This window comes from Ambystoma mexicanum, chromosome 7q (assembly GCF_040938575.1).
Source record: "Ambystoma mexicanum isolate Mex_15411 chromosome 7q, UKY_AmexF1_1, whole genome shotgun sequence".
NCBI classification, from domain to species: Eukaryota; Metazoa; Chordata; class Amphibia; order Caudata; family Ambystomatidae; genus Ambystoma; species Ambystoma mexicanum.
The window spans coordinates 945,050,469-945,067,637 of NC_090941.1; the positions used below are offsets into that span (position 1 = coordinate 945,050,469).

A 17,169-nucleotide genomic window follows, 5' to 3' on the forward strand; every position below is an offset into this window, starting at 1 on the left:
TTGAGGCAAAGCTCTCTCTCGATGTCCAGGAGAATCTCTCATAGGTGCGTCCCTCCTTTGAACCTTTCAGGAGCAGTTGGTTCACCATCCTCCACAGCTTGCTAGGGCTGCCCTGAATCTACTTGGACTGATTCTGCTCATCTTCAGAGGCGGTTTCTACTGCAACTGGACCTGAGCTGGCACTGCGTGCTGCTCACAGTAAGTGCTACTCTTAGTCATTGTGCCAAGCCTATGCGGCCTATATCCCGTTTGATAGGGTCCCCTCTTGACTGCTACCTTGTTTTCTTTGCTGCCATGCCTTTTTTGTATTGGGTTGTCCATGCCATACATCTTAATAGATGTTGTCGATTTGGCCTCATCACTCAGGACTCTGAATTCATAACCACAGACCAGAACCTGCACATGTCAGAACCAATCCTGAACCTGAAAGTGAACTTTACATCAATACCCGGGCCCTTCTGTGTTGCTATCTTCAGACTAAGCAGTCTTCGCAAAGTCTTGTGACCCCACCTGGTCTCGTCGCTGGTCTTGTTCACCAGGACCAATGTGCTGCATGTTCATTCTGTCCTCGATGGCCTTCCTTGATGAGGATGAGGATGAGGCTTTTCAATCTACTTATGTTCCAAAAGCATAGCTGTCCCTCACACCCCATGAATACTGCGCCTGAATCATATCTGGTGCACTCCTCTTGATGTGTGGCTGACAACTTTTGAGCACCTATGATCTGTAAGTAGAACCGGACTACATTGTCTTTATAGCCAGGGCTGCCTACTGAGTTTGTCCCATTCTTTTCGATTGACAAATGGTTTCTACTCTAAGAACTGCCTTAAAGAATAGAATAGTACATACCTGTATTATTTTACTGTACACTTGGTCCGAAAATGTAATCAGATTGTTTGGGACCTTGAGCTGAAGCTTTTTATATAAAGAGAATAGCTATGTTCTTACAGTACCATAGTGCTTGGAGAATATTGTATTTGTTATTGCTGTTTGTGAGATCTGGGCTCTATACCAGTCCTCTTCCCCTCCTAAGAAGGAAGCCAGGCTGCTTTGTCACGTTTTATGAATTTTTGGACTAACTTGGTGAAAACCCTCCTCATATATTAAAGGTTGATCTTCTTTAATCCTTCACCATTGGACTTGTGAAACACGTCCAAACAGTAGTGAATGGACAGTACGATGAAACCGGGTGGAGAGAGAAACTGTAAATGAATCCAAGGAGGGAAGAAGCAGATACAGAGGCAAATGCTACTCTGTAAATGAAGATAAAGCTAAAGTCCACGTAGGGTCTGTGATTGGTGACTGGGCAGGAAAAAAACACTGTCTTGCAGTTTATCTGTTGTGACCACATTTGTTTCCATTCTATGTTTCGAAGTGTACAAATGTTACTGCAACAATGGAGTAACTTTTTTTGTTTGTTTACATAGAGAAAACGCACTGCACATGAGCGAGCAAAGGAGCTCTACCACTCTGGTGAATTCTCAAGTGGCAGAAAATGGGGGGATGATGCCCCCAAAGAAGCAGTAGATACTGGCGCAGTGAACCTGATCGAGTCAGGAGCTTGTGGAGCTTTTGTTCATGGCCTAGAAGATGAGATGTATGGTAAGACCAAAAAAAAGGGGGCTGTGGGGCACTAACGTGTATTAGTCCACCAGAACTCAATGTCCGTATGTACTCAATAAAAGTCTGATAGCAATCAATTACTTCAGGTGCTAAGAGGAAGATAGCCCCAAGGCCAATAGGAGCTTTTAGCAAAGAAAAAGAACAAAAAAAGACCTGTGTGTGCCAGCAGGTAACCTCTATAAGCACTGCAATGGGATAATAATCCCTAAATTCTTAGTGAAAAGTGAGTCTCAGTAGTATAGTGGATATTCTATAGCTTCTTGATATATAAAACTTTGTAATCAATGCATGCTTTGAAATCAATGAAAAAATAAATGCCATATACTCAGTGCTTTTTCACTCATATAATTAAAAAACAAATATAATAAAGCAAAAGTGAAAATCTCTGAGACCACCTAATTCAGATACAATCAGGTTCCAAATATCAAAATTCTCAAAATAATGTAATTGCAGTGAACACAAAATTCAACAATGATACAGTGTACTGTTATAACTTCTTCACACAAGTATTTACTGTTATATACAGTGAATCAAATGCCCAATACTAAAACATCCTAATAGGCTCCACGCTTAGGTGTTTGTCTTTCGAGTTTGGGATCCTCATAAAATCCTTCTTCAGGGCCTTGGAGCATGTAGTTCCTGTGTGTTTATTAATCCAATTCAATGTAATACCTGTGGGTTGACACAGGAAGCCTGGTATTAATTAAGTGTAAGAGTGTTTGAATCAAAAGCAGGGTAGTTATGTTGGAAAATCGCATCACTCACCTCCAATCCCTAAGGGGGAGCTCCCCAGTGCTGTAGATTGGAGTCCTGAGCTTAAGAGGCAGAGTCGAGCACAAGAGTGCTGTGTGATGGGCATGTCTTTGAAACAGTAGCGATGCACTTTGATGTACCACGGGTGGCTTCGCTGTTATGGTGTAGTCAAGCTACTTAAGAGACCTTTAACCAGAAAGAAGAATAATTCTTTAGGGTTTGTAGCCTCGTTACAAATCTATAAAGCTACAATACGGCTACTCTTTGTCTAGCAAACTGGAGGGGTTGCAGAGATTAAGGTAGGGAAGTACATAAACAATCCTGATTGGGTTAATATTCACTGACAATACTGAAGGCTTATGGGGGAAGCAATCAACACCCCCTCCTCCTCCCCCGGTTCCCACTGTTCTCGCGAGTGTCTATCGCTACTGATGTGGTGAATCTATAAATAACTGATTGTCAAATCGGCTCTTAGCCGAAGACCCTGCTCACCTCACAGTCTTGGCACTAGTGACTCTGCTCGGCATCTGGTTTACGCGTCTCTCGCTGGACAACCACGTACTGTGTTGCTGATTAACACAGTGCGCATCTGTGTGAAAGTCTACCATCTTGGTGTGGGACATTGCGTGTTGCTAATAGCAACCAAAACCCAAACATTACAAAAACGGGTAGAAAATTGGAACGTAAGTAAGTTCATAATGCCTTCATATATGTAAAAGATAGGCCAGGTGCTGATCGTTCGCTAGTCTGGGTTATGCAATATTGTTTTAGCGCGGTTTGGCCCATGACTGACGTACCTATAATTAATTAATGAATGACTGGGAATAAGGCAACCACCCGATAAAAAAAACGGTTGGGTGCCCCATAACTCGCCTTGTCCAGAGTGAGATGTATGGTAAAACCTGCACTTTCTTTAATAACTTGAGTGTCTGCTCAGGTTTGTAACTGAGGCACAGGGCATTAAAGCAGCATCAGCTTCCTAATCAACATTGTTCCCTTCTGGCCAGTAAGAACCTTGCCTTCTTGAGAGTGCCATAATACTAGGGTTAGGAATTCAGGAATGAGAAACTATTAGGGAGAGTCTGATGTAGGTTAATTTGAGTATAGGTGCAGGTGAGTTAAAAGCTGAGAGAGTGGGGTTCATTGGTGGCTTTGAGAAGACGAGAGAGATGGTGGTGGTAAGTCAAGAACTGGGAAACGGGTGAGAAGACCATAGATGGAGGTGAGAAGAAAAGTGGATGTGATAGGCAAGTGAAGGTGCAATTAAGAGACTGAGATAAAGCAGGGCAAAGGTTAAGGTGAGTGGTCGTAATGGGAAGTGGCAGGGAAAGTGGGGGGCTTAAGGCATAGCCTGAGTAGAGCAAATTATGGGTGCCAGAACCGAGCAGGAAACTGAGGAAAGAGGTTGAGATGTAGTTCAGATGGACCTAGAGAGATGGTAGTGAGACTATTAGCAATGCAGTGGACTTGTCAAACGTATGGGTGCATCTGATAAGGCAAATATACCCTTAAAACGTCCTTTTTGCCTAATATCAGTCAGCAATGTTTTACACACATATGCCTCCAAATCCCATAAAAGTGAGTTTAGCTCCACTTCTGCCTGCAGCGCCCACTGGCCATAGCTCCCCAATTGTCCAGAACAAAGCTGAAATAACATCGGGAGTAATGGAGATGAGTGGCTGGAGGGCAGAGGGGAGAGGAGAGCCAACAACTGAAAAGATTTAGAGATCAGTAGTGTGGGAAATGAAGAAGCGGTCAAGGATTAAGGACTGTTAAATGTACCATTGAGTGACTGGAGAGCAATAAATGAATAAAAGCGGAGGTGTTGGCTCATGATAATTTTGAAATAGCACAGGTGCTTGTGAAAAAAAAGTGTGCAACCGATCGGCTTGTATTAAATGAAAAAGGAGCCGAGGTGCTTATGGCACATTAAGTGGTAAATTGCACAGGTGGTGCTTTAAAGTAGAGCGAGCCGAGAGCATGTGCCAAATAACTTTGATAGTAGGGGAAACAATGTGCAAAGGTCTATTCAGCATAAGCAAGTACATATGCGCTTGTGCAAAGTAGGTGACAAGCTGCACAGGTGCTTTTACAAAAGCAGTGAATGAGCAGGCATTCTTGGGAGAACAATAAAAAATAGTGCACAAGGTAATTGATTGCAAAGGGTGTTATACAGAGTTAACATGTAGATAGTAGATGAGAGCATAGCAGTGTGTAAAAGCATCAAATTGCACAGATCGAGAAAGTAGCTAGTATGTGATGCAGAGAGTTCTAAAGTCCTATCAGACAATTCCAGAGAATAACAAAGTGGAGGATGACAGACCATGAAGGAAAATAGTCTCAACGAATATACCCAAATAATTATACAACCCCTTCTTATTCAAATTTTAATTAATACTTTTTGTTCTCAATTTGATCCTACAATTAATTTGTGTTTTGTCATGTGGAACATCTAGCATTGGTGCCCGGCATACATATATAATTGGAGAGGCCTTTGTCTGAAGTATATAACAAAATAAATACTTGTTTCTCTGCAGTATCGCCTTCTTGTCAGGAGGAGGAAAGTACTGCACTGGAAATGCACTTGATCAATGAGTGTTGTGTAGCCAAAAACAGCTTGGATCTTTGCTATGCTTGCTTGGTCACGGATGTGCATCTCTGTAAACATGTACAATATGGTCCCCATACACAAAGGAGTATCATACAGAGCCGGGTGACTACAGACTTATAGCCTTACTAGATGAATCTACCTCCTTACATTTGGGGCAGGCAACAGAATATTCTCTCAGTACTTCAAGTGGGCTTTTAGAATGGCTTGGGATCAGTGAAGTGTGGATTTATACTTCATATTCTAAAACACCAGGCCTCGAGTAAAGGCGGAATACTGCTATACCCCACCTTCTACTTTTCTTCAGCCTACGACATGGTCAATATAGAGATTATGGTGGAAACTAGATCAGTGTTGGATTTGTGGTGAGGAGGCTGATAAAGTGCTATCATTTTGGCTAAAGACCTTTATTCAAATAAAGCAAAGAATGTGCCTTGCCCTATTTCTAGAGGGGTGTTCTCTCAATGCAAATAACTCGGTTGCTCGTCAGGGTGCAAGTCAAAAACCAATATACCGTCCTCTGTCCAAAACCAACTGCTGTATCCCTGCCACTTCGAAATAAGCCAAAAAGCATTAGATATCAAAACCACCAGGAGAATGTCTTTCTTCTCCTGGTGAAACAATCCAGTTTTACGCTGACTTAACAGCAGTCTCTTGTAATAGTTTGATTTACCAAATACTCTTAGACCAGGAAAATTACTTCATTCTCCTGGTCTATTTGGAAGAGTTTTGAAGACTGTTCCTGGATAGTCCTTTTGTACAGTTCTAAAGAGGTTTCTTTACTTCCTTCCAATGATTTGCAAACAACTGAGTTAAGGCTTTATCAACTCTTCTTCTTGGTGTTGGCACTTTTATATTTTGACTTTTGGGGAGATTGCTCCCTGACAGTTCTTTTGGTATCTTTCTCATGTGTTGGGTTTCCCACTGTGATGAGGGAGTTCACTCCTAAAGGTACTCTTGATTTTTATGGGTTTTTATATCACCACCGTTCACTCCCAACACCCACTTTACTTTGCTGACTACTTCTGTACTTTGGGAGACTATCCCTTTGACTTCCGTGACTCTTGTGTCCTTGAATATCACCACTAGGTCATCCTGAGGAATGTTATGTTACAGAATTTGTAAAGCGCACATTCGCCAGAGGCATCTTGGCGCTAATAGTACAATCCAATTAGGTCATGCCAGTGCAGGTCAAAATAAAAAGGTATTCAGAGCGCATCTAAACATAAGATGATTGGCTATACTTCGAACATCCCGCTTTAACGTGTTTCCGCAACTTGGCCACAGCCACCGAGAATGCACATCCACCAGTTCTGGACAGTTTGTATCGGGGAACCACCAAAAGATAACTATCCAAAGAACAGTGTCCCCGGGTAGGAACATAAAGCTGAAAGTTAACCCGAAGCCATTCAGCTTCCACTCCATATATGACACGATGAACGACACAGAGACTTAAATTCGATGCGTTTTCCCACCGGGAGCCAATGAAGATGATGTAGCATGGGTGTAGTATGCGTACCATAAGGGAGAGCCGAGTAGCCACCCAAGCCGTAAGATTCTGCATTCACTGAAGGTGTTTAATAAGATATAAAGGCTGTGCCAGATGCGAGTTACAGTAATCCAAACGGCTCATAACCAAGGAGGCTACCGCTGGTGCATGAAGATTTCTTGGGAGAAAGAGAAGAACTTTGCGGAGTATTTTCAGCTGTAAATGCCCTGCCTGGCTTTCATCGAGATAGAAAGACAGCTTCTCTTCCAAATCCCTGACAACCGTCATAGGAGAGGGAAAAGGTCCCAATGAAAGAGGCCAAAACCAAGGGGTTCACAGGGCGGCCATAGAATGAGGTCCAACCTCAAGTCCCTCTGTATTGTCCCCATTCAGTGTTAGCCAGTTCAAACTCATTCACGCCCCACGGCCTCCAGGCTGCTCCTAAACTGAGATGGCGTGTCAGAATGCAGAAGATTCAGCTGGACTAAAATCTGTCTCATCTGCATATGAATAACACCTAAAGCCGTGGGAGTGGATTAGACCAACCAGAGGTTGCATATATATGCTAAAAAGAATAGGGGACAGGGCTGAGCTTTGGAGAACACCACAGGGGAGAGCGACCGATACCGAGGGGAAAGGAGCAAGGACTAGCATTTCGGTCCTTATTGACAGGAAAGAGGAAAACCATGTCGGTACCGGGCTGGAGAGACCAGCTAAGGCGAGATGATCCAACAGGGTGGAATGGTCAACTGTATCAAATGCTGTGGGGAGATCTAATAATATCAGCGCCCCCACTCCACCCTGGTCGTAAAGCCTCACTAGATCGTCCATCGCTTGACGAGAACACTCTGTCCCCTGGCTCGGGCGAAAACCGACTGGAAAAAGCTAACGAAATCTGACTCCTCTTGGAACTGGCTAAGCAAAGGGGAAACTAGAGACTCTAGGAGCTTCATCGGAAAAGAAACAAGACAAATCGGTAGAAAATTAGCGAGGGCAGAGGGGTCCAAAGACTTCTTTTCTTTTTTTTATTTTTTTTTATTTTTAAGAGCGGGACAACCAATGCCTGTTTGAACTAAATAGCAATCAACCCAGTTCATTACTATTGAGTATTTGAATCTTGTTTCTCTGGCTATCACTTCTGTGACGAGGGAGATCACTCCCAAGGAATATTTGACTTTCTGCGCTACCTGAACCCCACCCTGCTTTCCCACAACTACCGTTACTGTATCTTCACTGGGGAGCAATACAGGTTCCTCCCGGGGTGCCAGGTCGCTGTTGGTTCCACATGCGCTCCACACTTTTTCCTGCTTTCCTCCTCTTTGGTAGGTGCGACTCCACTGAGCCGTTGCTGTCTCAGTCTCAGCGGCTTTAGGCAGCACCCAGTCCACCCACCTCAGAGAAGCCACACCACTGCTGGATTCTTATTCTTTAGCGAGTCGTGGTTACTCCGGCTTGGGTGGTTCCTTTCGTCGTCTTCCGCGACCAACTGTCTCTTGACGCATTCAGCAGCGTAGATTTGAATTTATTTCGCAGACCCTTTAGGATCGACGCCAGCTTTCCTCTATGCAATTCCTGCTCCTGAATACCTGTAGTCCTCCTTCAGTCTTTACTTTACTTTATATTACTGGGACTGCCCCAGCGTAGCGTCACTGTTGATCTTCATGCCTCCTGGTGGCCACCATGTCACACAATTTTGATAATCCCTTGTACTGCATTTCTGGATTTTTGTTTGGTGAACTGGTGGCTAAGTGAAGCGGTCCGCGGTAAGCGGTCCTTGTGGCCCCCACCTTTGTGGATTGCTTTTTTTTTTTCTGGAACTCCTTACAAGATAAAAAAATCTGCTCAGCGGGAGCAACATCAGCAGAATTTTAACATCTGAGTGAGTACACTGCATACTGAACTGATGATATTTTTGTTTCCATCTTACTTCACGACTGTTAACCCAGCAAGACTGGGCATATGGGATTGAGAAGTCAGGGGGGAGCAACGTCTCCCAAGACAGTGAACATTAACAGCCTGTCTGTTGAAAATCCCAAAAAAGCTCAGGCTGTTCAGATTGGACCCTACGCCGGGGGGCTCAGCAGGTCTCCTGACCAATTAAAGATCTAGAAGAGGGCTGAGGTGCCAGTAGAGGACAGGTCCTTGGCTCCTATATGCCATCAGTCAGGGAGCAAGAGATATTCACCAATAGTGAGGCAAAGGATTACTGACTTAAGTCAGTATCAAGCACGGAAGTTAGATCCATTGCAAGACCTAAAGCTACTGCCCTAGTCGACCATTTTCATGTAAATGACTTCAGCATGATCGACTTAGTTGAATCATTGGTATTCGACCTTGCTCCTGCCCTTCCACTAAGCGTCATGCAACCATCATGTGACGCATTGGTTATGGGTTCACCGACCAATCTCATACATCTGTTGGACAAAAGCACAGAGGGGCAGCATTCTACAAAGACTGGGAGTTATCCTCTTATTGGAAGATCAGGGCTGCATCACACTTTCCTGGAAGTTGATTATAGAATTTGTTTAACCTCACCAACTATTTCAGCTTTAAATATGGTGCTTATTTCTTTTGTTGCACTATACAATAACATCTATGAAGAGGTTAAGAGCCATTCCAACTTTTTAGAGGCTATTGCATGGAAGTTGGATCTTATGGGGGACCTAATATGTCTCTCACCCCTAGCCCCTTGTGTCTCGAGCCGAGTCATTCCGTGAACTGCATAAGACCTCTGAGCCCATCATCAGGGATTCTGCAGAGGTTGTAGGATTCTCAAGTGCAGGTTTTATGGCTCAGGAACTGGGTGTATAACCTCCGGCTTCGAGAAACCACGATGGCTTTGGAACCTGACTGTGGACCGGCTCCATTCAGGAAGGTCGTCGGTCATTTGTTAGTCGAACCTGCCATTGAGATTGAAAACCCCTTGGAAAAGGTGGATGCTAATCCATCGTTGGCCCCCTGTCAATTTGATGGCAGAACAGCTGTGGGAGTTCAAACTTCCACTACCGTTACGTCTTCTGCCCAACATTTTTCCCTGACCATCGATTAAGGGCATCGCCTTCTAGCTAGCAGGTGTGTCCCTCACAGAAATCTGTGCAGTCACGGGTGGATGTGACTGTGCAACCGACTGTCTTGTCTGGCCTCCGTGTGTAAATTCACACCCTCTTTGTATGGCAACTGGAGCTAACCCCAACAAAGAAATACACCATTTGGTTGGGTAATCTAGGCACTAAATCAGTTATTTTATGTCGCAAGCCTAATCGCCCTGTTTACGTGGGGGGAGGCACAGAAAGTAATTGCAATGTTTCATCAAATGCTAAAGTTAATATGGAATTGGATGGGCTGCTGGGAAGACTCTATCGGCCAGGGTGATTGAGAGGGGCTGAGAAACCTGTCTTAACAGATATGCCTGGGAACGACCATGGAAATGTACGGAGTAAAGCTAATGATATGCCCATTAGGCTCCCCAAAGGCATACCTGCTCAAATCCACGTTTCTTCAGTGACTCAGGACCGTGCTTTTATGGCCCATAGTGAACTGCACGGTGCTAAGGGGGCCAGAGGTGATTCAGACTCACTAACTCATGCACCCCACTGTGAGCAGCAAACTCCTGGTCGCCAACAGGATTATTTACCTCTCAATTTGAATAACAATTACAATAGCCTGTCAATGTCCTGCACGTTGGCATGCGGTGCAGACATTAGTTTAAATAGAACAAACGTTTTAACTATTTTGTCGGAAATCCCGAACTTAAGAGCAGTTTCCTTGCTTCATACGAAGGATCCATTTCCCAAACCGACTGCAGGCAGACAAGTGTTTTATTTACTTCCATTCCCATTTGATAATGGGACTCGATCAAGCTGAAGTCCTTAAACTAAACACTTTGGGCTTTAAAATTGAAAGATGGGACCCCTAGTAAGCTCATATGAATGTGAGGAATGTACCCAGTTGCCTAAGGTTTCGTCCAGTACTGGGTCATCTGACCACACAGAGCGTACCACCTTGCATATAGTAGGGGGCTGGAGCTCACTTGCAAGCAGTAATATCAGTGTTGGAGGGGATTGGTTTCAAGTATGTCGCTTGGAATTCCTGTGGATCTGCTAATTTGTGTACTAACAGACGCCTGGGCTCGATTGAAAGAAAATAGTTGTATGTATATTGTGTATAATAGTTGTCAGTCACCCGCCCAGTACTGGACGGCTGCAAGGTGTTTTACCAGGCAGCAAATGCAGGTCGGACGGGTAGACCAGCAGGCGGGCTAGTTACGGCAATTCAAACTGCCCATGGGTTGACTGCAGCTGTAATCCCTAATCTTCCTTTTGAGATTGTGGCCATTCAGTTACTCCATTGCGAGCCTTCAGTCACGCTGTTCTTGATTAACATCTATTGGCATAAGGGAATGACTGATTTCGATAATTTCTTGCAACACATTCAACAATGTATAATTAATTGGAAGACTGTCAGAGAATGTGGGAAGTTTTTGGTTGCCAGGGATTTAAACACCAATTGTCCAGATACTTCCGGGATGTCATTTTGGAATCTGTTGCATTGAATCCGAAAGCCCAAGCTGGTTAAAATGGGCATCCCTAATGATGTCGTTGGGCCTGCATATGCTTAACCAAGAGGATGCAAATCTTGGTAAACTAAACCCTGCTTGGCATAGGGGAAATAGTTCTTCCACATTGGACTCTGTTTTTGTTGACCACATGCTATTTTGGTCCTGTTCAGAATTTTCAGTATTTCATAACAATTGAAGTGATCACAGTATGGTGAGTGCAAACTTTGTTGTATTTTACAGCAAAGTTGCGCGCAGTGACTGAACTCACCTTGACTTTAATAGAGGTGGGAACAGGTTGAGATGGATGTATAAATCTGTATTTAAAATAAATAGACGCTTGTCAAATCCACTTGAATGGAAACCGGACCGTTTCGATGCACACAATTTCAAACGACTCTGGAAAGCCCTCTTTCTCTATTCCACTGGAAAATAGGATACGATATGATATTTATAGCGCGCTTAATCGTTTTCGGATGGGTGCATTCAATGAACATCAGCGATGTAGTCGTCGGTGTGTTTCAGGAGAGGCTCTGTGCGGATCGAAACGTACACACGTGCGTGGCCTCGACTGGCCTCTCAGCGGCTTTCCACCTTGACAGACTGGCTAAAATTAGAGAAATGCTGTCTCCCGCAGGCTCTTCTATGGTTGATCACTGGCCTGCATGACAACGCGGGCATCTATGTTCGCTTGAATCAAGCTGGGGATCTCACATTGTGTAAACAGTGACTCTGGACTCAGGGAGAGATGCGTCTTAGCTCCCTGCCTTTTTAATCTCTACGTCTTTGACATAGGAGAAAGTTTGAATCCAGCTGCACTCATTGCTCCCAAGTTTGGGTCAACAAAAACATTGTGGATGGTATATGCGGATTACTTTCTTCTCTTCGACTGTTCCAGGATTGGAATGCAGAGGTTGCTCAATGCATTCTCCAACTATGCTAAAGAAAATGGCTTGATAATAAATCCTTTAAAAACAAATATCCTAAAGCTTTTGCATGGAAGGAAAAGCGGGTCCTGCACGTGGGTGCTTCAAAATCATTTAGTAGGCACACATCTAGCCTTACATATCTCAGGTACCATTTTACAGCTTACTCCTCATTGAGAGATATACAGGCAATACTTGCATTAAAAGCGCAGATTCTAACTACTCAATTAGTAATGATTGATAGAAAGTTTTGTAAGCTTTCCATAAAGGTAGCCATTCAATTTTATGAGGGGAAGGTACTCCCTAAATTGATATATGGTTTGGAGCTTTGGCCTACGAAACGGCACTCTTGGTTGGATATGCTTGATGGCAAGGTGTGGAGACGTGTACTGATAATTTCCAATGCTGTTCTGGTGGTAGCAATGAGATGCAAGCTGGGCCTCCTATCTCTTAGGGCCGGGTTCAGTGGTTGACTTTGTCTTTATATCAAAAGCTTGTTGCATCTGACACTGATACTTGTTTTACAGGATAAAGCTCAAAATCGATCAGCCTCTTTTCATTTTCTAGGAAAATTGAGAACTTATTGTGAATCGTTTTTAAGTGACCTTGGAATGGACACTGATCTATTGGCATTAAGACCGACGAAAGTTAGAGGCTCTGCATAAATGCTACTGGACAAACACCATCAACTCTGTACACGGTTATTCTTCACTACAACATTACCTCATGAATTCCAAACCCAGAGGCACGATATTACTCTTTCCGATTTTTCATTATTGCTCACTCATAATGCGTTTACGCTGGCACTTGCTCCCCACAAAGGAGATACTCCTAAGGAGAAGGTTAGAATCCGCTACACATTTGTTTATGGACTGTCCAGCCCTGCACTTTGAAAGACTGTCATACTTCAAAAAAGTAATAGGGGTGTCTAGTTGGTTGGACTTGAATGACCTGTGGAAAAGATGTTTGTAAACAGGCTCAGCCTCTGAAGGTCTAGTTGTGGCAGCTTTTATAAAATCTTTGGAAATTGCTGGATGAGACCACAAATTGTTCCCTAATTTTAAAGTATTGTCTATATATTCAGTAATGTATTAATGTTTCATGTTTCTATGTACCAATTTTGTATTCTCTTTTTATAATGTGTTTTTCTATTATGTTATACATATACATACAAATAAAGATTTAAAAAAATGTTTCTTTGGTTCTTCCTCGTTTCAGTCCTTTCTGGTCTTAAAGGTGAGTGAATGGAGATATCACAATAACATACAGTAGTAGTTTCAGGTTGGAAGGGAGAAGAAGTCAATGCAGCCATGGCTTCTGGGTACAAGGGTTTAGGGAGGTCTTATCCCCATGAGGGGAGTCGCTCCCTATGAGGTCCTCCTGCTTTTTACCACCCCTTGGGGGACTGTTGGACAGCGGCCTAGCCTCATGGGGAAGGGCTCCTGTGAGGTGGGACCCGGAGTGGAAGGGGTAGCGGGAGGGGTAGCGGGACTCCGCGGGGTCGCGGCAGCGGGCCACGATGCAGAGAGCGCAGTCCCATCCCACCTGTCCTTCCCGGGACTCCACAGGATCGCGGCAGCGGGCCGCGAGATGGAAAGTGCGGCCCCCTCCCGCCCAGCCTTAACTGAACCCGCCAGGGGTGACGTCGAGGCTTATAGCCCGGGGTCCGGGCTGGTGGCGGCGAACCCGCGGGAAACGCGGGTAGTTACAGAGAGCCGACCTGCACGGCCCGCCGAGCGTCTCTCACCGCCGGGAAGGGAGCGGAGGGAGAGACGGCTTGCTCGACGAGGCGGTCTGCTCTGGAGCAGCCGGATGTACAAGCCCACATGGCAGGAGGGTGAGTCTTCCAGGGGGGGGGGCTCACGGGACGGAATTGCCTGGGAACAGGTCTCTCCTGACAGGCAGTGGAATCAGGCGCTCTGGAAGGAAACGGCAGCCTTTAAAGGAGGCGGGACATGGCAATACCAGCCAATGGGAAGCCAGATTGACAGGGGAGGTTTCCATTGGGGGGGGGGGCTAATTCACCGTTTGTTGTTGATTTTCCTAGTCATACGGAGAGGACGAGGAGAGAAGGAACAACTGGTGGGCCTATTCGGACACCAAGGAGGCTTAGGAGGGTTAAGTCACATCCCTGGAAGGCTGCCTAAGAGTGAAGTAACTCTCAAGGAGTTCATGGACTATACTTTCTTTGGTTAAAGTCACAAGAATAAAGTATAATTTCAGCAACCCCAACCTGGTCCGGGTCTTGATTTCTACATTGGCGACAAAGGTGGGATATCCAGAGAGGGCGCTAGAGAGCCGTCCAAGATGGCGGCCTCCCTGTGAGCTCCACGGAGCTCCCTCAGAAATCCTGACGAATCGAGGCATCTGCGCTGGGCATTGTGTATGCAGCCACCCCCAGTTTGTAGCCAAAGCGATTCTGAACAAAACGAAGTACTTCTTTCGTCGTAATTCGGATGCTGGGTCCAGATTCCTCAGCGACGAGAAACCCTCCCCCTCCCCGGTCCGAGTGGAGCGCCGGCGCGGGCTAGACGCGAGGCAGTCGGAGACAGAGCGGGCCCGGAGGTGGACGGCCTGAGCGGCCGAAAGCGGTGGGACATCCGGCAGAATCTCGGAGGAGCCGTCCTGAACGAACCCCGAAGATCAGGTACGCGCGCCCCCGTGCGCCCCCGTCCATACTCCCCGGGGTGAATTTCAGCCTGTGTGAAGGCGCGGGGCGCGGGAAACCGCAAGCCGGGGTCCGCGTGAACCCCCAACGTACGGGCCAGCCGAGAACCAGCAGTAGATAGCGCTTGGACCCGGCGTCACTCCCGCTTCCACTATACCCTATCACAAAGGGAAACATCAGGAGAGAAACCCCATCCGAGATAGCGCAACGGAGGCGCGGATCAACCGGGACCCCGGACCTACCTCCGGTGCCCTGTAGGACCCCCGCTACACAAGCGCCAATGGCGGCCTCAAAGAAAATGGACAGAGCTCAAAAGAAGCTAAACTTTGAGGGCAGCTCCGTGACCAAACCAACCACCTCAAATGGCAGAGCGCTATCTCCCATCCAAGACGAGGAGGAGGCCCACGGGTTCGACATCAGGGAAATTCTCCTAGAACTGAAAGCCGGAATTGGCGGTCTTGGGAGCAAACTCGACACCCTCTCCTCTAAGGTTGATCTGCTCCAGCACCGGTTAGACAAACACGCCGATAGACTTGACACAGTCGAGCAGAGGGTGTCGGACCTCGACGACGGAGCAGCGGCCCTGACTTCCAGAGTGGCCTCCCTAGAAGGGCAAATGAAAGCGGTAAACGCAAAGAATGAAGACTTGGAGGGCCGCTCCCGACGCAACAACATCAGGATCGTTGGAGCTAGGGAACAACAACTCAACACAAAGATGGAGGACTACATTGAGAAGTTATGCGTAGACCTTTTCGGCACAGACATCCTGTCCAAACTGTTTGTTGTGGAGAGAGCCCACCGAATTCCCAACACCAGACCGATCCCGGGGGCTAATCCTCGCCCAATCATAGCGAGAGTGCTCAACTACAAAGACCGGGACGCCATCCTACGGGCGGCCAGGGAGAAAGGCGATCTTCAGTACGACGGTGATAAAATCCAATTTTTCCCGGATTTCTCCCAGGCGGTCCAAGCGCAAAGAAGATCGTACACGGCAGTAAAGCGCAGGCTTCAAGAGAACCAGATACAATACGCCATGCTCTACCCTGCCAAACTCCGAATCCAACATGAGGGGACGACCCAGTTTTTCAACTCTCCGGAAGAGACGAGCGATTATCTGGACCGCTCGGGCTGCAGACCCGCCTCCTCCAACGGAAGGCCTCAAAGGGGAGAGAGACCGAGAAGAAATCCACCATAAATTTTGCCTACAAGGTACCTAATGGGAGGGCTAGTGTCTGCATGGCTGACAAGGAGAGACCACCGCAGACCACTATTGTATCCGGGGAAGGGAGCTAGCCCTCTCTTGGAGGGCCACTTGCGCCCCGAGCACAGCAATGCAAGTTGTTTCGTTACTATGGGACTGTTTACCACGGGCCTGTTGGGGGTTGCCCGTGCATGGGAGGGAAGTTAATTCAGTAATACCGCCTCAACCCACATACCCCCGATCCACGACAGCCACGCGAGGAACTATGTACCTACAAATCGCCAAGTCTTCCTGGCTCCTTCTCCGAAAGCGACTCCAGCTAACTCCGCGGGCCCCGGCCCGACAGGATTACACTGATCCGTTCAGATGGCAGCGACAACGTTGAGAATCGCCACCTGGAATATACGCGGCGGCAACCAGCCTACGAAAATGAGGAGAATCCTTCAATATCTGCGGAGACACAAAATCAACATAGCGATACTCCAGGAGACTCATCTACTACCCTCGTCGGAACAGCGCTGGGCCAGATCATGGGGATGCCACCGGTACTTCTCGTCCTACTCATCGTTCGCCAGAGGCGTGGCGATCCTGATCGATAAGAGGACCAATTTCAGCCTCATCGAGTCAAAGAAGGACACCGAAGGAAGGGCCCTACTGGTGAAAGGAATAATCGCTGGAAAGGAAGTGGTGGTGGTCAACTCTTACGCTCCAAACACAGATGGACACGATAACTTTAACTGGATAATGTCCCATCTAGCCACGACCGACGCGTCGACTGTGGTGTGGGGGGGCGACCTCAACACCGCGCTCGACCCCAGGCTCGACAGGTCCCACAACACTTCAGGAAACCCGTCCAAAGCAAGTACTCAGGTTCGAGAGATTTGTCAGGCCTTCAATCTTTCCGACATGTGGAGAAGACACAACCGAGACAGGAGAGACTATACCTTCCGATCAGCTGTGCACAACACCAGTTCTAGAATCGATTATATCCTGGCGTCCTCCCACAGCCCTTTCAGGTGGGACGCGTGCCAGATCCTACCAAGGTCCTATTCCGACCATTCGATGGTGGTACTGGAGGCCACCCTAGCGGGCACAGCAGTGCCAGGCCTCAACTGGAGGTTTAAACCCGGTTCACTCACAGACGCAGTGTTTGCAGCAGAACTGCGGCAAGAAATACTCTCCTTCATAGACACCAACCAAAACTCGGTTGACTCCGCAGGCACCATTTGGGAAACATTCAAGTGCTTTGTCAGAGGAATCTGCCTGACCAAAGAAAACGGGACACTAAAAATGATCCGAAGGGAACTGTCCAACATAGAGGACCGTTTAAAGGAATTGGAACAGAA

The 17,169-nt window shown here is 46.5% G+C and overlaps 1 protein-coding gene across 1 annotated transcript in view; it reads left to right on the plus strand.

Annotated features, from left to right (window-relative positions):
* INTS4 (integrator complex subunit 4) overlaps positions 1–17,169 on the plus strand; it is a 1,642,132-nt gene that overhangs the window by 601,891 nt on the left and 1,023,072 nt on the right. The window contains exon 10 of the mRNA XM_069639944.1: positions 1,428–1,602. Coding sequence (XP_069496045.1) covers positions 1,428–1,602 — 175 coding nt within the window. The remainder of the gene's footprint in view (positions 1–1,427; positions 1,603–17,169) is intronic.